Source organism: Oncorhynchus mykiss, chromosome 12 (genome assembly GCF_057628025.1).
Source record: "Oncorhynchus mykiss isolate SJ-2025 chromosome 12, ASM5762802v1, whole genome shotgun sequence".
NCBI lineage: Eukaryota > Metazoa > Chordata > Actinopteri > Salmoniformes > Salmonidae > Oncorhynchus > Oncorhynchus mykiss.
Window position 1 is genome coordinate 85,471,923 of NC_143033.1, and position 18,837 is coordinate 85,490,759.

Consider the following 18,837-nt stretch of genomic DNA (forward strand, 5'->3'; position numbering starts at 1 on the left):
CTCAACCAACTGCATTCTAGTGAAGGGATCTTGTTAGGTAAGGACGGCCAATACAAGTCAGAAAGCAGTCTTTGTCCTCGAGTGATGTATATTAAAACCAATCAGAAAGCCGGAAAGTAGCTGGTTCAGAAGCCAGTGTAATACAAAATATTTTTATCAAATTGGTCTAACTGCTCTTAAAACCAATGTTGTAACTGTGCACTATATAGAAACCCAACACATATTTAGTAAAATGCATTTAGCAATATTTCAAGACCTTGCTTGTAGGCTTAGCAGCAGACAAGAAATAGACAATATAAAATACCAATTTGTTTATTTTAAAACAGGAAGGCTACATACAATAAGAGATCAGATAACAGAGAATGTGGATGTGTGTGTGGGTGTGAGCGAGAGACTATCATTGGTATTTATTAGGGTCCCCATTAGCCACTGCAAACACAGCAGCTACTCTTCCTGGGGTCCACATGAAACAGCATAATACATCAAATTATTAGTCAAGAACTGATCATGGTCATGTGTAAAGATCAAAGTCTAGTCTCTTGGAATTGTAGAACTGAGCGCTTCCCTGTTCAATCCTCCTGCAGTAAACACCATCTTTGAAATAGCCCTCATCCACCCAGCCCTGAAAGAGACAGAAAATAGGGATTACTGGACAGAACCGGCCTGGCCTAATCCAGTATAACCAGGTACAGGATCATAAGGGAAGAAGGAAAATAAACTGTGACCACCAGGAAAACAGACCAGGAGCAGAATGGCAGGTACTGTTGATGTTCCTACCCCTAGGACAGTTACTAGAGCAGAAGTGCAGATACTGCTGCCCTTAATTTATTGTCCAATATACTGTAATAGAAAATTAGATAATTCAAACCTGCATCTGCTGACTGCTGAAGGGGCCGTAGAGTTCAGAATTCTCCTCTGTGTCCCATTTATACTCCCACATCACCTGATCACTCACTTAAGACAAACAAAATATGTTTACACATCTCAAAAGTCAACAAAAATTGCACCTGTAATAATAGTGTAAATGGTTTGGAACCAGCTGACCGCACACCAATTTACTCTCACTAACCTGTCTCATCATCCTGATCCTCTTTGTCCGGAGCTTTGACACTGTGCTTCTCGTCAATTTTGTCTGCAAACATGTCAAGCTCATCTTCTTCCTCCTCCCCATTTAAACTCCTCCCCACCGATTGCTGCTGGCTCTTCCCTTTCAGTGTGTAGGCCAGCTTTTCATATGTCTGCTGGTATATTTCAAACACTCCACTCCCAACCAGTCTGTCTGCAAGTGCCGTGAGCCTGTCCAGTTTTTCGGTATCCCTATTTGTTTCTTCTGCTTTTCCGTTCTCTTCTCTCTGCTTTCCCTTCTTACGCCCACCTAGGCCTCCAAGCCGGCGAAGCCCTGTGGCAACAGTCTCCCCAGGTAATAGCAGCTCCAACACAGCCTCTGTGAGCTGATGCTGGCTGAAGGATGCCAGGGGGTCTTCAACTGGCTCCTTTTCCTCTTCCATGTCTTCCTCTTCGTCACTATCTGCCTGCTTCTCCTCTCGCTGTTTCTCTTCTTCTGCCTCATCTTCATCCCCCACTCTCCTCCTCCTCTTGGCTGCCAGACCTTTCTTCTTTCGTTTAGTAGGTTGCTCTCTTATTTTCACCTAAAGAGCGAGACAAATACATTACTTCACTGTGTGTGACATTTCTGCAGTGAACAACTAATCAAATAACTAAAGACACAGTTACCCAGTCAATGTTGTCAAGCCAGTTGTCCCTGATCTCCTCATCCTTTTTGACGTAGTAGTTTCCTTCAGAGTCAAAGTGCCCTTCTTGCATCTCCTCATCCAGGTTAAAGGGTGTGATGGGAACTCCCTCGTCACAGTCAATTGTTGCCCCCTCCTGACCTAAAACAAAACATGCACTTTTAGACATTAACAGGTAGACTCAGCGATATGTCAGATGCAAAAACTAAACAGCATAGTGGATCAATTTGCCTAACAGCTAAGTGTGTTGAAGCGCGATGCTCAACTTCTCTGCTGATTTGGTCCTGTGGCTACCACGTTGCAATGGGTAAGGCGAACCCATGCACATGTGCAGATACTGTGTGTGACGATGTCAGAGGGAAGTCTTGCATCTCACTCATCCCAATATCTGTGGCGCTGCTTGTGGCAATGCCATTTCTCAGAGTCTACCTTTAAATAACTGTAGGGGCCAGGTCTCAGTTATGAAGACAATCAAATTGGTAAGACAAACCTTCCACATCGTCACTGGCCAATATGTTGTATTTGCTGCTCTTATCTCCATCTTCTTCCTCGTCCTCCTCGTCACTGTCCAGAGAATGTTTCCCCTTGAACCTGGAGCCCGGCCCAACCACGTCCTCACATAACTGGCGAGATCCCAGGTGAGATAAAGCAAACTGGTCAGTATAGAAAACCCTCAAACAAATGCCTCTAGCTAACACAAGTAACAAAGATTATTACATCAAAAAGCATATGTAATTATTATGTCCCACTCTATGCTGTTAAAATTTAATGTAGCACTGTACTGATCTGAGAACAAGTGTTTGTGGCAGCACCTTTTTCTTTGGAACGTCCTCATCCAACAACTCTCCACCATCGCCGTCCCCAAACGTGACTTTTCTTTTTGACATTCTGTTGATGACAGAAGAGAAAACAAATCTAAATGTTTGTAGTATACATGTCTACATATTACTGTACTATAATGAATCAAACGGCAGCAATCTAATTAGCAAACGTTAGCTAACTACTGCGCTAGCTAACGTTAACTAATGTTAGTTAGCTAACCATTTACTGAAGCTTTTGAATAAGTATGTTATCGATATTTAAGCGACTACACTATTCCACGTGACGTTAACTTACGTGATACGATTATCTCTACAATAGTGTGACTACTACAGCTATAGCTAGCTAAATTTGTTTTGTTTTGCTAGCTGACTAACGTTAAGATACTAGCAGGTACCAAGAAAATAACGACACATGCAGAGTTAGTAAGTAACGTTAAAGGGACGTAAGTTAGCTAGCTTCACAACACTTTGCGTGCATCTGAGTATGGATAAGGATAATTAAAAATACCAAAAATACAACATGTATCTAAATGCAGATAGCTAAGGAAAACAAAAACTACCTCGCTAGCTACTAGCTATCGATACGAAAAGTCTGCAAGCGCCATTCAACTAAACAGGAAGTGATGTCGAACTTGATGCGTACAGTTCTGCGGCATGTTCAAGAGGTGTCACGGTCTCAAAAAGTTCTCTAAACAATTCAAAACGTTCAGCACCAGAACGGGGTGTATTCAGAGTGTGTTAATTTCGAAGTGTTTAAATGTATCTATCTCCATGTTAGGGCATTTCATAGGTGTTGGGTGGGGGGGGGGGTGTATTTGCCTCTAGACACCAATTTATTGAAGGCCAATGACACTCCTCCTTTTCTTAGGAGCCTTGTGTTGTTACTATGTTCAGGTAAGCCACATAGTATTTTTATAATCTTTGGGCTTCTATGATTTCAGTGCCAGCACAAGTTTTCCCTTGGTCGAGGTCAGATAACTGTTATTGTTCTGTAGTCCTTTTTTGTTTTTATTGTTTATTTATTAAGTTAAATAGGTTAAAAACTGCATTGATAAAGCTATGTTTATGTGGCTCTGGCCCTCATAACCACTCATGTTAATGTAGTGGTGCTATAGGGTCCAACTAGGCCTTAATGAGAGGATTAATTCTTGGTTATGAATCGATCACCAGAGGAAGTTTAAATTTAATCAACTTCAAGAACACATTTAATACAATTTGATATAGTAAGACTTTTTTCTAAAGCATCACTGAGGAAATTATCTTAACATTTTACACAGAACAGGGAAGTGAGGAAGAACACCCCCTCAATGTATACTATCTGGGTAGTAGGTGTGGACTTAAGCGTAGAGGGGAAAGAGAATATTGTGTGTCAGGGTTTTGTTTCCAGGAAGTGGGTTGAGTTATTTATATTTCAACACTTGTCCTCTAGTACCCATGGGAGGACCTGTGTTCGTAACCTGAAACTTTATATTTAAACAATGTCTTATTCTAGATGTGTTGCAGTGAACACAAACTACTGTGGAAATTAGACTGAGAGGAACAAGTGAAGGTTTATGGCAGAAAATCTAAAACATATACAATTGGATGGATAGAGAGTGACCCTGAGAGGTAAGCTTGGATAACACATTACTCCTCCGCTAGACTGGCAAGAGATAGAGGTGGAAATTGTGTGTAGATTTAAGATCATTGTCATAAAGAATGGACTAGTTGAATACAAGATGATGGCAACTGGTTACTGGCAATGTTGCTTTACTGGTGAAAAAGAAAGGCGGTATTATGACAGACAAACAAGGCTCAAATGTTATGTGTCTGTACTACTGATGCTGGATTGATATTATCAAGGATGCCTTTCATCCTCTAAAGGATCCTCTCTTTGTTGGAGAACGTTGTAATGAAGATCCATGAGAAGATTTTAACCCATTACCTATCCTGCACCTCACCGATAGATAAAGAAGGATATCTCTACAAAAAGGTATTGTAAAACTTGACAGACACAAGCAAGAGCCAAATTACATTATCAATATGCTGTGAGATTCTGTTATAGCACAGTCTCCTCTTGGCCTTTTGCATTTCCCTGCCTAATAATAATTATATCTCATTTGATATTTTAAGCTACTTTATTATTATCAATGTCACCCCCCTCCCCCTCTCTATTTATTATTATCAATGTCACCCCCCCCCCCCCCCCCCCTCTATTTATATATCACTGACATAAATAGAACATTGAAATGGAGGGATTTGATTTGATTTGAAATGGAGGGCTTGTATAATGGCACTCATTTGGGTAAAATTATCTCTGTATTTATCTCCGTATCTATTCTCTCACTCTTTATAACTTCCCTTCATCAAAAATATTGTAACTTACTCCTCCCTATCTCCATCTTTCACCCCACCACCCTGGCATCCTCCTCTTACACATACCACATCAGAAAGAGAGGACTTCCTCCTACCAGAGGCGCTGGTTTGTCCTGAAAGCCAATCTCCTGTTCTACCAGGAGCGTCCGGCAGATCGACACCTGCTGGGGGTTATTGTCCTAGAGGGCTGTGCTGTCCAGCGCTGTGAGTCTGAGGGAGGACTGTTTGCCTTCTCCATGGTGTTCAGAGGTTCAGGGCTGAAAACCTACGGGCTTGCTGCTGAGGACCAGCTGGGCCAGGAGAGCTGGGTCAAAGCCCTGCTCACAGCCAGCCACTGCTACCTTTCACTGCTGGTCAGAGACCTGGGGAAGCAGTACGAAGGTGAGTGTGGGGAGAAAGTGTGGTGTGTGTGTGTATTGTTGTATTCATGCTTCAAAAATATGTGTTCCTTTCCTGCCTCTCAACCTGTATTCTTTTGTCACTAAGCAGAGGCTAAACGCCAAGCTGGCCCTGCTGAATCCCATCAACGAACCACTGTGACTGGTCCAGGCTCAATGTGCCTTACCCAATCCATGACTTACCTGAACTCATGCTCCTCCTCCTTCCTCATGCCAGGACCAGCGAGGAGAGAAGGGGGAAGCCACAGTGCCAGTAATGTATTACAAGCCCCTCCAATCCCCAGCAAAGTCATCAATAAGAGGTCCCCTAAGCATTGGCCCAAGAGAAACGCACACGTCACACCTATAAATGGACCAGCACCACCATATGGGGAATGGCCACAAGTGGACTTTGATCCTCTAGAGGATTTCACCAAGCTACATGATTACTATGGAGAGGAGGTGAAGCAGCTGAGAGCTGATTGGCTGAGGAGGAGGCAGGAGGAAGAGGAGCACCTTGAGGAGGATCTCATTGACCTGAGTGAACACTGACCCACAGAAATCAGACAGTCACCACTCTGGTTATTTTGATGAGGACTTTGGTGTGAATGCCAGTAATCTGAAATAAGAAAGTGCCTTTATAATTTGAGGAACTAGAGCATTAAAGAAGAACTAGTCACCTGTGTATACATCATGATGGGATTAAAGTCCTATGAGGTTGATGGTGAGCCTAAAAATGTCTTGTCACAAAGCAGAGACTCATCTTCAAACTCATAAGACTATCACCCATAGTGGTGTTGCAAACAACCGGATGCATCTGGTTGTCAGGGATACAGCCCTGATGTGGGAACTCTGCTTGGGTGTTTCTTTTGCACCTGCTACGTTAGGTTATAGGACTATAATCAGCTCATGCTGTATACACAGGTGACTGGTTCCTCTTAAACACTCTAGTTCCTCAAATGATAGTCACTTTCTTATTTCAGAGTACTGCCACTCCTACTGGTTTGTCTGTTACTGTTTGTAAATTATCATTAAAATCACTGGTCTATTTTCTAGGTAATATTGATGTTAAGTGTGAAGCTTAACTTTCTGTCAGCAATCAGGGTAGTTATGCAATATTGAAGCAAAGAGCTTCCAGTCGAAGCTCGCATCTACTACAAGACCATGGTGCTTACCTACGGAATAGCAAGATAAACTGCCCCACTCTACCTTCAGGCTATGCTCAAAACCTACACCCCAACCCGAGCACTCCGTTCTGCCACCACAGGTCTCATGGCCCTCCCACCCCTACAGGAGGGCAGCTCCCGATCAGCCCTGTCCATGCTCTTCTCTGTCCTGGCACCTTCTCTGTCCTGGCACTCTGTCCTGGTGGGGGAAGCTAGGACAGCAGAGTCCCTGCCCATTCTCCAAAAACATCTGAAACCCTCTTAAACAGTAACTTAAATAAACAGTATCCTCACCTCGACCCCCCCCCCCCCCTAAAAAAAACAACAACACAGCAACACTTCATCAGTGCTTGACCCCCCTTCCAGCTCTGCTTCTACCGATAGCTATGTTATTGAGGAAATATGTACTTTATATGCCTGTGATTATGTGGTTGTCCCACCTTGCTATCTTAAGATGAATGTACTGACTGTAAGTAGCTCTGGATAAGAGCGTCTGCTGAATGACTCAAATGTAAAACGTAAAACATCCTTGTGATGTGTTAAACTTCATATATATTGATGTGTTGTTACACACTGTCAAGTAAAGGCTTCACATCCCCGTTTAATAAGTTACAGTGCAGCACTATATAATTAGGTGTATATCCTTCATGTTAAATGTATCCATTATTTTTAAGCAACTTTAATGCGCTAAAGGTTGATGCAGCTCAGCCATGCTGTACCACCAGAGGGTGCTACAAACACTAGCTGTGAATTAAACCATTAATGTCCACTGATTAAAAAGTGTGACAAGACTCAGTTTAATTCAATCATCATATTGTTATAGAGAGGGACATAAGTATCAAAGAGCCCTCTCTGGTATTGTCCTGATGGGACATCCATCCACCAGCCATGTAACACATTCAGTTGAAAAACCAAGAGATGAAAGTGAGCTAATATTAACAGGATCAATGTAGTCTCTCATGACAGATGTGAGATTTGGATCTGAGTTCTGAGACAAGGATATATGAGGATTAATATAATGTACACTAGTGAGACACCAGTGGTAAAATAAACAAGTTCCGTATTTAAGAATATCAGATCAACGGATCAAACTGAAGTTCACACACGGTGGCAGGTATCCTAGCGGTAAAGAGCATTGGGCTGGGTCGAATCCCTGAGCTGACTAGGTGAAAAATCTGTGAATGTGCCCTTGAGCAAGGTTCACATCCATATATGCTCTGGATCAGCTAAAAGTTTAAACTTTAACCTTTTAAGTTGAAGTGTGAAAGTGGTTTTCTATGTGCGTCTCAAAGATGAGACTTTGGCTTCACCACATAGCAGAAATTCATACCAATCATCTAGAATGTGATAGATTTGTCCAGGGGAGCATGGAAGTGTGTCACCTTACACAAAGCACATACATCTGTATATTAACACCTCCTCACACTGTGACAGGATATAAACAGGCCAAAGGTGTAACCCAGGGCTGTTCAATTCCCTTCCTGGAGGGCCAAAACACTTTGTTTCTACCTGGTAGTTAATCGCACTCACCTGGTGTCCCAGGTCTGAATTATTCCCTTATTAGAAGGAGAGGATGAAAGCCAGAAGTATTTTGTCCCTCCAGGACCGACATTAAACAGCCCTAGTAATCTGTCTTATAATACAGTAGGCTATGTGCACTCTATATAAGGAAGTATGGGGTCCTGTTACAGAACTGTGTGTAGATAATGTATGGTACACCATATGACCAAGCATCCTGGAATGTAACTTCCCTGGTTAAATAAACTAAAGGATCATTAAAAATGACTTTACTTTACACTTTACCATGGCAATAACAAGGCAGATCAGAGGTCATAGAACAACACAGACAACCGACGGCAGGTTACAGGCCCTACCCTAGTCTCCCGAAGCTTCTCACCTGTCTGGCGGCACTTTGGGTTTAAGTTGTTTAAAATAAAATAAAAGACACCAGACTGGGATATATAAAAATAACTAGATGAGTGGATGAACTATGGATGGACAGTTTTAAAATTGATGATGTGTGTGTGTGTGTGTGTGGGTGGGGACAAGTTTCCTTTGCTATTTTGGTCTTTCTCAGCTGTCCCTCATATATATTCTCCTCAGAGCTCCTCCTGCACCCTCAGTCCCCCTCCCTGTGATCCCCTCCAACATGGCATTAGGAGTGAAGCACTTGAGGAAGGAGAGAGAGCACAGTGTGTGTGTGTGTGTGTGTGTGTGTGTGTGTGACTATCCTTCTGAGTCCTCAAGGAAAAATGCTATTTTAGGCTTACAGGTTAGGTTTTGGGTTACAATTGGGGTTAGGGTTACAATTAAGGTTAGGAGTTACGGTTTGATATAGGTTTAAGATTAGGGGTTTAGGAATAAAGTTAGGGTTACGGTTAGGTTCAAGGTTAGGGTAAATCGTTTTTAGTATGGGAATAAATTCTTTGGTCACCACAAGGATAGCAATATAAAACTGTGTGTTTGTGTGTGTTTGTGTGTGTGTGTGCGTGTGGGGGTGGGGGCTGTCTGACTTTGTGTATGGCACTATGAAAACAAATAAAAGTGTGTGCATCACTAAAGTAGGATCTCTAATAAAACCTAGGAGAAAAAAGGGCATTGGTCAGAAGTTAACAGTGCCTCAAGTTTCTTGGGTTTTTGCCAAAGGTTAACAACCTGAGGTTGGTTTTAGGGAGTATAGTTTCTTTAGCACTCCTGCCACTGATGGTAAAACCTCTTAACGGGACCCTTGTGCTAATCAAATTAGCAAAATAAAAAAAATCCCCATAAAAATCTGTCTGTTTAAGCTTGATATATCTGAATTGTTTTGGGATGGGCTGCGTCTCCAATCCATCGCATTCGCCGATGTCGGCCTTCTGCATCTGCAGTGGAAAGTGACGGAGCCACAGTGGTGTTTGTCAGTCTTCTTGCAAAAATGTCTGTAGCATCCAATTAATATTACCCCGCCATTGAAAGCTGTGACTCTCATGAACACCTACAAATTGTTGTTTGGCTCTACGACACCCACAAGCCTTTATTTATTTCCCCTTTATTTAACCAGGTAGGCAAGTTGAGAACAAGTTATATTTTCAATTGCGACCTGGCCAAGATAAAGCAAAGCAGTTCGACACATACAACAACACAGAGTTACACATGGAGTAAAACAAACATACAGTCAATAATACAGTAGAAAAATAAGTCTATATACAATGTGAGCAAATGAGGTGCGATAAGGGAGGTAAAGGCAAAAAAAGGCCATAGTGGCGAAGTAAATACAATATAGCAAACACTGGAATGGTAGATTTGCAGTGGAAGAATGTGCTAAGTAGAAATATAAATAATGGGGTGCAAAGGAGCCAAATAAATAAATACAGTAGGGGAAGAGGTAGTTATTTGGGCTAAATTATAGATGGGCTATGTACAGGTGCAGTAATCTGTGAGCTGCTCTGACTGCTGGTGCTTAAAGCTAGTGAGGGAGACATGAGTCTCCAGTTTCAGAGATTTTTGTAGGTCGTTCCAGTTAATGGCAGCAGAGAACTGCAAGGAGAGGCGGCCAAAGGAGGAATTGGTTTTGGGGGTGACCAGAGAAATATACCTGCTGGAGCGCGTGCTACAGGTGGGAGATGCTATGGTGACCAGCGAGCTGAGATAAGGGGTGACTTTACCTAGCAGGGTCTTGTAGATGACCTGGAGACAGTGGGTTTGGCGACGAGTATGAAGCGAGGGCCAGCCAACGAGAGCATATAGGTCGCAGTGGTGGGTAGTATATGGGGCTTTGGTGACAAAAAGGATGGCACTGTGATAGACTGCATACAATTTATTGAGTAGGGTATTGGAGGCTATTTTGTAAATGACATCGCCGAAGTCGAGGATCGGTAGGATGGTCAGTTTTACAAGGGTATGTTTGGCATTATGAGTGAAGGATGCTTTGTTGCGAAATAGGAAGCCAATTCTAGATTTAACTTTGGATTGGAGATGTTTGATGTGGGTCTGGAAGGAGAGTTTAGTCTAACCAGACACCTAGGTATTTGTAGTTGTCCACGTATTCTAAGTCAGAGCTGTCCAGAGTAGTGATGCTGGACGGGCGGGCAGGTGCGGGCAGTGATCGGTTGGAAAGCATGCATTTAGTTTTATTTGTGTTTGATGCCCTTCCATTCGTGCCCTTCAATTCGATACAAGAAAGCTCAGGAAATTACAAGACTCATTTAAAATTAATTTCCTGAGCTTTCTTGCATCTCTCAGATATAGGACAGAAACTTTTAAAACATACTTCCTTTTTTTGCCATGTATGAATATCATTCAATGCGTTTCTATGGGCTAATAGCAAAAGGCCAAATTCAATGTTCCATCAAATAATAAAATACTGTATATATACACACACACACACACACACACACACACACATTACACAGGAGGCTGCGGAGGGGTGGATGGCTCGTAATAATGGCTGGAACGGTTATGAATGGAAGGGCATCAAACACATGGAAACCATGCGTTTGATACCATTCCATTTAATCCGCTCCAGCCATTACCACAAGCCAGTCCCCCCCAAATTAAGGTGCCACCAACCAACTGTGAAATATATACACATACTGTAACTGGTCAAAAGTTTGGACACGCCTACTCATTCAAGGGTTTTTCCTTTATTTTCTACATAATAATATATAAAATGCCTAGAGAGTGCAAAAGTGTCATCAAGGCAAAGGGTGGCTACTTTGAAGAATCACAAACATAAAATATATTTTGATTTGTTTAACACTTTTTTGGTTACTACATGATTTCATATGTGTTATTTCATAGTGTTTTCTTCACTATTATTCTACAATGTAGAATATATAAAAAAATAAAGAATAACACTGGAATGAGTAGGTGTGTCCAAACTTCTGACTGGTACTCTATATACAGTGCATTCAGAAAGTATTCAGACCTCTTGACTTTTTCCACATTCTGTTACATTACAGCCTTACTCTAAAATGTTTTTTTTTTAAAACTATATCCTCAATCTACACACAATACCCCATAATGAAAAAGCAAAAACAGATTCTTAGAAATGTTTTCAAATTTATTCCAAATAAAAAACTGAAATATAACATTTACTTAAGTATTCTGACCCCTACTTAGCACTTTGTTGAAGCACCTTTGGCAGCGATTACAGCTTCGAGTCTTCTTGGGTATGACCCAACAAGCTTGGCACACCTGTATTTGGAGTTTCCCCATTCTTCACTGCAGATGCTCTCAAGCTCTGTCAGGATGGATGGGGAGCGTCGCTGCACAGCTATTTTCAGGTCTCTCCAGAGATGTTTGATTGGGTTCAAGTCCGGGCTCTGGCTGGGCCACTCAAGGACATTCAGAGACTTGTCCCGAAGCCACTCCTGCGTTGTCTTGGCTGTGTGCTTAGGGTTGTTGTCCTGTTGGATGGTGAACCTTCACCCCAGTCTGAGGTCCTGAGTGCTCTGGAGCAGGTTTTCCTCAAGGATCTCTATTTTTCTTCGTTCATCTTTCCTTCAAATCATGACTAGTCTCCCAGTCCCTGCTACTGAAAAATATCCCCACAGCATGATGCTACCACCACCATGCTTCAACGTAGGGATGGTGCCAGGTTTCCTCCAGACGTGACGCTTGGCATTCAGGCCAAAGAGTTCAATCTTGGTTTCATCAGACCAGAGAATCTTGTTTCTCATGGTCTGAGTGTCTTTAGGTGCCTTGTGGCAAACTCCAAGCGGGTTGTCATGTGCCTTTTACTGAGGAGTGTCTTCCGTCTGGCCACTCTACCATAAAGGCCTGATTGGTGGAGTGCTGCAGAGATAGTTGTCCTTCTGGAAAGTTCTCCCATCTCAACAGAGGAATTCTGGAGCTCTGTCAGAGGGACCATCGGGTTCTTGGTCATCTCCCTGACCAAGGCCCTTCTCCCCCGATTGCTCATTGGCAGGGCAGCCAGCTCTAGAAAGAGTCTTGGTGGTTCCAAACTTCTCCATTTAAGAATAAAGGAGGCCACTGTGTTCTTGGGGACCTTCAATGCTGCAGAATTTGCAGTGCCTCGACTCAGTCCTGTCTCTGAGCTCTACGGACGGTTCCTTCAACCTCATGGCTTGGTTTTTGCTCTGACATGCACTTTCCACTGTGGGAACTTATATAGACAGGTGTGTGGCTTTCCAAATCATGTCCAATCAATTGAATTTACCACAGGGGGACTCCAATCAAGTTGTAGAAACATCTCAAGGATGACCAATGGAAACAGGATGCACCTGAGCTCCATTTTGAGTCTCATAGCAAAGGGTCTGAACACTTATAAGATATTTAAACAAAAAGTTTAATACATTTGCTAAAATTTCAACATCTACTTTTTTTATTCTCTTTGTTATTATGGGGTATTGTGTGTAGATTGACGAGGGGAAAAAATGTATGTAATCCATTTTAGAATAAAACTGTCAAGGGGTTTGAATACTTTTTTTGGAATACTTTTCGAATGCACTGTATATGCACTGTATATATATATATATATATATATATATATATATATATATATATATATATATATATATATATAAATATGATTTGTTTTATTATTATTATTATTTAATGAAACATTAAATGTGGCCTTTTCCTATTAACTCAGATATATACCACTAGAGGTCCTTAAATTCAAAATCAAACAGCCGAATGGTCCTTGGTATAACCATCTTACAACTTCATATGTTAGCCTAATAGAAACCCAGGCTCGGGCCCTTAGACTCTAAAGGGATTATGGGAGACCTCACTACCGACACCAATTAACACGGTCTAATATACACAAACACTGTACCAGAGTACACATGCATGCTGGACAGTGCAGTGCCATGCAAAATGTGAGAAGGCCGTTTCAATTGCCTGTGGACATCGCTGGACTTATGAATGTAGAAAGTGTAGACAGAGAAATATATCTACCCATGCACGCACATGCATAAACATTTACATTTCAAGTCGCTGAGAGCACAAAATGTGTTTATTTAAGCCTTTAATATTGTAATGTAAAAACTAAAGTCAATGATAGGTTGATGTGCCACACTGAAGGGTGATGGTGATGGAGACTATGGAGGGGTGGGACGGTACCAAGATGTGTCCAGCCAGCCAGCAGTCCATCAAGCCTTTTACGTCCTGAATGTCCATATTAGTCCACGTGGGACACTAAACGTATGGCCTGGTCCCTGTTGTATCGGGTTCCCTTCATTCCAAGACTCCTGGGTCTATTTCTGATCTCCTGTAAGGTGATAGCTTGTCCCTCATTCTGCCTGTCGCTTAACTTTTGCTTCAAACTCATCCCTCCCTCTCTCCCTCTCTCTGCCTCTACAAATCCAAACTTGAGGCTGTGGCTAAAGTTAGCGCGGTCTACAGAGGTATATAAGCCCCCGAGGATAGGGGTTTAATGCGGCTTCACATCAGTCTCTTCTCTTGTTGACCATCCAAACCTCCATACATACCGTCTCGAGATGGTGAGTAACACCGGTCCTCACTTTCTGACTGCTTACCTGTCCACTACTCTGTGTGCTGTCGATGGGAACCTCCAGGAATAACACAGCATTCCCAGATTTTCTTGTTTTTCTATTTTAAGCTTTTTTGCTAGATTGAAAAATACATTTTGGAACTTTTTAAAACTCAACTGTACTTTGGACATTTTTGGGTGGTGAAATTTTTAGACATTTTGTGTAAAGCTGTTCCTGGATATACAATATCATTCACAGGATCTATACATTTTATAACACTTTAATAACAACATTTATATAGAAGATGCTGTAAACGGTTAGCTACCTGAGGATAATTAATGTTTTAATACATCCACATTCAAAAACACTGTCCTCTGTCCTGAGCCAGAGAAAGATTGTACCTGAACTGTTCTGAGAACATTTCAAGAGCTAGGTAGTAAGGGATGTTAAACTACATTTAAGACATAGTGGCAGGATTTAATGGTGGACCACACATATTCACCCCACATCACACTGTCAGATCAAAGACTGTAACACTAGATGGCGGACGGAATAGTGTACTGGACCTACACACAAGGACATCCTTTCACCTGTCGCTGACCAGGAACAGCTTGACACTGAAGTCAAAGGTCACTAATTGGCCTTCTGAGGGCTACAGCTGCAGGATGAACAGACCTAGAAGGTCCCATTGTTAAGCAGTTGATGTGTTTGTCCTTCAGGCACCCAAGAAGGCCAAGAGGAGGGGAGCAGCAGCAGAGGGCGGTTCCTCCAACGTGTTCTCCATGTTTGAGCAGAGCCAGATCCAGGAGTACAAGGAGGTGAGGATTTCTTAACACACTATGCAACACCTCATCACTTTTACACCTTAAAATGTCAATGGGATAGATTTCCTTTCAACTCCCTATCTGGGCTGAGAGTGAGTGACTCTAGTCTGGCCACCAGTCAGTTTCATTGTAACCTAATTCTGCTGTAGAGTGGCTGAAATAGTTGCTTACGCTGAAACAGACAGGCACAGCGGCTAAATTGATACTGTTATAAACATGAGTCAATCATGATGTACTGTTTTTCCTTGTTTCATTAAAGGAGCGAACCCTAAATTAGATTGTGGGGGCTGGCCTCTGATTGGTAAATTCTCAGTGCAGTTGCTATTTTGTCGTCGTCCCCCCCCCCCCCACCTCTCTCCCATCTTAATAAAGCAAAGAATGTCATGAGGAGAAGCTCTGAAGCTTCTGTAACCTTTTGGAGCTCTCCAGGCCTCCCTCTCGTCTGAGCCTTCAGCTGTCACTCAACCTCTCATCTTAAGTCCTCTGCTGCTGAGGGCTGCATGTTTAAGTATGGCAGGACAACTGGGCCCTGGTTGGCCATGGGGGGGGGGGGGGGGGGGGGGTGGACAGGGGGAGAACAGGTGGGGACAGAGTGAAACAGAAGGGGTGGGGGGCGGCACCTTCTTGAGCTTCTGATAAAGTCTAGAGTTTGGAAGGCAGGATAGTGTACCTGATTATGAGGAGAGGAAGGTTGGAGAGGTGAACGGTAAGGGGGTAGAAAGTGGAAGGAGTGTAGGGAAGGATACTGTATGTATGGAAGGATGGATAAGGTCAGGAAACAGGGATCTGGCAGTAGGTGGGAGTTTGTATATGATAGTATGTGTTTTCAAAAGTGTTGTCAAGGGATATGGGCACAGACTTGATGGAGGGAATTCTTGCTGCTGTATGTGATACAGACTTCTTAAGTTTCACTTGGGGAATGTCTGATATCATCATTGGGACAGTCTTAACACTTTGTAAGGATGGGGGGAGTGTGTGTGCATGTGTGTGAGTCAGGAAGATGGATTACCAGCTGCTTTTTTAAGTTCAAGATCAACCATGGGGTTCCTCTTGGGTTTCATAGACGTGAGAGATGAGGTCCAGAGACAGGCTGGGACAGTGGAAGAAGGATTTAACAGGTGTAACTTAATGAGCTCTCCCTAAATGAACTTGTAAGAATTTACATTTCTTCTGTTCTTTTTAGTTCTCGCCTAACAAGGGTTACATAGCATTGTGCCATAAATAGGCAGCACCTGGCACTTAAATGACCATAGTTGACAGAGGTGTCTCTAAGTTGTATGGAGTGCACATGCTACCCACGTCCCACTACGCACAGGACTGAACCCCCCCTCCTCCATGTCCCACTACGCACAGGACTGAACCCACCCTCCTCCATGTCCCACTACGCACAGGACTGAACCCCCCCTCCTCCATGTCCCACTACGCACAGGACTGAACCCCCCCTCCTCCATGTCCCACTACGCACAGGACTGAACCCCCCCTCCTCCATGTCCCACTACGCACAGAACTGAACCCCCCCTCCTCCATGTCCCACTACACACAGGACTGAACCCCCCCTCCTCCATGTCCCACTACGCACAGGACTGAACCCCCCCTCCTCCATGTCCCACTACACACAGGACTGAACCCCCCCCTCCTCCATGTCCCACTACACACAGGACTGAACCCCCCTCCTCCATGTCCCACTACACACAGGACTGAACCCCCCGTCCTCCATGTCCCACTACGCACAGGACTGAACACCCCTCCTCCATGTCCCACTACACACAGGACTGAACCCCCCGTCCTCCATGTCCCACTACGCACAGGACTGAACACCCCTCCTCCATGTCCCACTACGCACAGGACTGAACACCCCTCCTCCATGTCCCACTGGGGATGACAACTTGGCAGACTCCGGTGACTGGTGTTCATGTCATGTCAGACATTCTCTGTCTTCCTCACTTCTTCCCTCCCTCCTTCTCACCTTCTCAGGCTTTCACAATCATTGACCAGAACAGAGACGGTATCATCAGCAAGGATGACTTGAGGGATGTGCTGGCCTCAATGGGTGAGCAAGGGTTACATTTAAGACCTTTTAAGATTCTGAGGACATATTATGTGACTGATTTGTCTTAAAAGTGTGCGTTAGTATGTCCACAATGTCCTATATGTACTGTATATGTGTGTGTGTGTGAGAGATAGAGATAGATAATGGTGCTAGCTAACCTACACTCCCTCCCTGCTCTGTAGGCCAGTTGAATGTGAAGAATGAGGAGCTGGAAGCTATGGTCAAGGAGGCCAGCGGCCCCATCAACTTTACCGTCTTCCTCACCATGTTCGGAGAGAAGCTCAAGGGTGGGTCTATAACTCACTGTACTTGCTTGCTCTATTTATGTTTCACAATCTCATTTCTTGGTTTGACTCTGTTAGGCTCACTGTCTAACTTGTTATAACCAGGTTATAATCGCTTCAAAGTGTTAGTGGCTTTCTAAGTACACTCCCATATCTGAGGACATTGCACGTGTCTTGCTGTCAGTGTAACATGACTGACTGATGCTTTGTGTGTCTCAGGTGCTGATCCCGAGGATGTCATCGTTAGTGCTTTCAAGGTCTTGGACCCCGATGCTACCGGTTTCATCAAGAAGGACTTGTGAGAATATTTCCTTCCTTATTTTACAGTTGTAGTAATGAGTGCACTCCATAACAGAATCCACAGCTTCATGAATGTTTCTGACTTTGTCTCCCTCTCTCTCTAGCCTTCAGGAGCTCCTGACCACTCAGTGCGACAGGTTCTCTGCAGAGGAGGTGAATACATTTCTAATCATTCAGTTTGAATATCATCATGATCTCTCGTTGTCCCTTGACTTGGCGAGTGGCTGACCCTCCTTCTCCTCCCCTCAGATGAAGAACCTGTGGGCTGCCTTCCCCCCAGATGTGGCCGGCAACGTAGACTACAAGCAAATCTGCTACGTCATCACACACGGAGAGGAGAAGGAGGAGTAATGAAACAGACAGAAGAAAATAAAACAGCCTCCCTTGTCATTCTACCTTCCTGCTCCTCTCTTCTTCCTTCTATTCTCTCATACCTTCCTTCTCTGTATGTGTACTCATGTGCTCTGTCTCTCACTCACACAAATTCTCTAAAAGACTCGTCTCCACTCAAGACATTTGTGTGAGAGCGGGTGCTCATGGGTTGTCTATGTTTGTTCGTGGGGATATGGGATTATTTTCAATAAAAATGATCTTTTAACATCTCCATCTCTTTCTCATCCACTTTCCCTTCCCTTAACCCTCTTCCTCCTTTTCATCTCTTACTCATATCTATCGTTGGTTGTTTCCCCAGTCTCTGTTAGAAGAAATGCACACAGCAAGTCGTATTCCACTGCTGTGGTATGGATGTGTAAACCCCAAGGTGAAACGGAGCACCAGTCTTTGCCTCGGCTGCAACAGCTCAGAGGTTAGACCTGGAAGTCCTTTCACTCCCCCTTAATTTAACCCTCAGATGGGCAAATAAACCAAACAGAGGGATATCGTTCTATAAATATTGTAGATGTTATCTCTTGTAGATAAGATGGGAAAATAGGAGATATTCTAAGAAGGAATGAGGCTAGAGAAAAACATGGTCTCCTTAAAGTGACGGCTACGTTTTTCTCAAGAAGTGAAAGGCTGCTAGAGAGAAGAGAAAGGACCCAAAGAAAACACTCGTCTTCACCTCCTTTCCCTCCTCCCTTTCCTCCTTTACTTCTACCTCTTTGTTTTCTATAAGCTCCTTTGTTTTCTGCACCTGGACTAGCTTTAGTCTACCAGAAACTCCTCTGTAACGAATAAAAGGGACTAACTGTGAATAAAAGCTCTTATCTTTTGTACACTAGTGTCTCTGTTCATGAGTGGTTCTGATAGAGTGGGATTGAGAAACAACAGGGCTGGTGTGGGTCTATTTCCTGTGCTGTGTGCACTGGGGAAAGAAATACAAATTCTGAGACACCACCAAAATCTTATCAGCAGACTAGGCCCATTTGTAAAGACAGCAAAAATACACATTTACTGCCCCCTGCTGGACGACAGACTGTCTGAAACATGAAGTTTTTCCAGAATGGAATAAAATGTTCATGCACAGCTCAT

At 43.3% G+C, this 18,837-nt stretch overlaps 3 protein-coding genes across 6 annotated transcripts; 2 read left to right on the plus strand and 1 right to left on the minus strand.

Annotated features, from left to right (window-relative positions):
- Positions 1-296: 296 nt before the first annotated feature.
- Positions 297-3,194, minus strand: LOC110538632 (CD2 antigen cytoplasmic tail-binding protein 2). The gene is made up of 7 exons (XM_021625570.3): positions 3,133-3,194; positions 2,564-2,639; positions 2,242-2,374; positions 1,735-1,892; positions 1,070-1,649; positions 869-954; positions 297-622 (listed from the first exon to the last, which is right to left on the minus strand). The coding sequence occupies exons 2-7, from the start codon at positions 2,636-2,638 to the stop codon at positions 512-514; spliced, it is 1,143 nt and encodes a 380-aa protein (XP_021481245.1). The 5' UTR covers position 2,639; positions 3,133-3,194; the 3' UTR covers positions 297-511.
- Positions 3,195-3,211: 17 nt separating this feature from the next.
- On the plus strand, positions 3,212-6,364 carry pheta2 (PH domain containing endocytic trafficking adaptor 2). 4 transcript variants are annotated; one of them, XM_036938782.2, is made up of 4 exons: positions 3,212-3,466; positions 4,436-4,544; positions 5,002-5,308; positions 5,417-6,364. In XM_036938782.2, exons 1-4 carry the CDS (start codon positions 3,459-3,461, stop codon positions 5,854-5,856), a joined length of 864 nt encoding a protein of 287 aa, XP_036794677.1. In that variant the 5' UTR covers positions 3,212-3,458; the 3' UTR covers positions 5,857-6,364. The 4 variants fall into 4 exon arrangements, with proteins under 4 accessions (XP_036794677.1, XP_090049962.1, XP_090049963.1 ...); XM_090193836.1 differs by having other exon boundaries at positions 3,363-4,180; XM_090193837.1 differs by having other exon boundaries at positions 3,363-4,180; positions 5,543-6,364.
- A 7,489-nt stretch (positions 6,365-13,853) lies between these two features.
- LOC118936245 (myosin regulatory light chain 2, skeletal muscle) lies at positions 13,854-18,581 on the plus strand. The gene is made up of 7 exons (XM_036938785.2): positions 13,854-13,918; positions 14,629-14,727; positions 16,708-16,783; positions 16,966-17,070; positions 17,287-17,365; positions 17,472-17,520; positions 17,617-18,581. The coding sequence occupies exons 1-7, from the start codon at positions 13,916-13,918 to the stop codon at positions 17,716-17,718; spliced, it is 513 nt and encodes a 170-aa protein (XP_036794680.1). The 5' UTR covers positions 13,854-13,915; the 3' UTR covers positions 17,719-18,581.
- The last annotated feature ends 256 nt before the right edge of the window (positions 18,582-18,837 follow it).

Coding starts and splice junctions, on each gene's coding strand:
- LOC110538632 (XM_021625570.3), bottom strand. CDS start 2,638: ATGTCAAAAAGAAAAGTCACGTTTGGGGACGGCGATGGTGGAGAGTTG. Junction 2,375..2,563: donor AGGACGTTCCAAAGAAAAAG/GTGCTGCCACAA, acceptor GGATCTCGCCAG/TTATGTGAGGACGTGGTTGG. Junction 623..868: donor TCAGCAGTCAGCAGATGCAG/GTTTGAATTATC, acceptor TGTCTCTTTCAG/GGCTGGGTGGATGAGGGCTA.
- pheta2 (XM_036938782.2), top strand. Junction 4,545..5,001: donor AAGGATATCTCTACAAAAAG/GTATTGTAAAAC, acceptor ATACCACATCAG/AAAGAGAGGACTTCCTCCTA. Junction 5,309..5,416: donor CCTGGGGAAGCAGTACGAAG/GTGAGTGTGGGG, acceptor GTCACTAAGCAG/AGGCTAAACGCCAAGCTGGC.
- LOC118936245 (XM_036938785.2), top strand. Junction 16,784..16,965: donor GGATGTGCTGGCCTCAATGG/GTGAGCAAGGGT, acceptor CCTGCTCTGTAG/GCCAGTTGAATGTGAAGAAT. Junction 17,071..17,286: donor GTTCGGAGAGAAGCTCAAGG/GTGGGTCTATAA, acceptor TGTGTGTCTCAG/GTGCTGATCCCGAGGATGTC.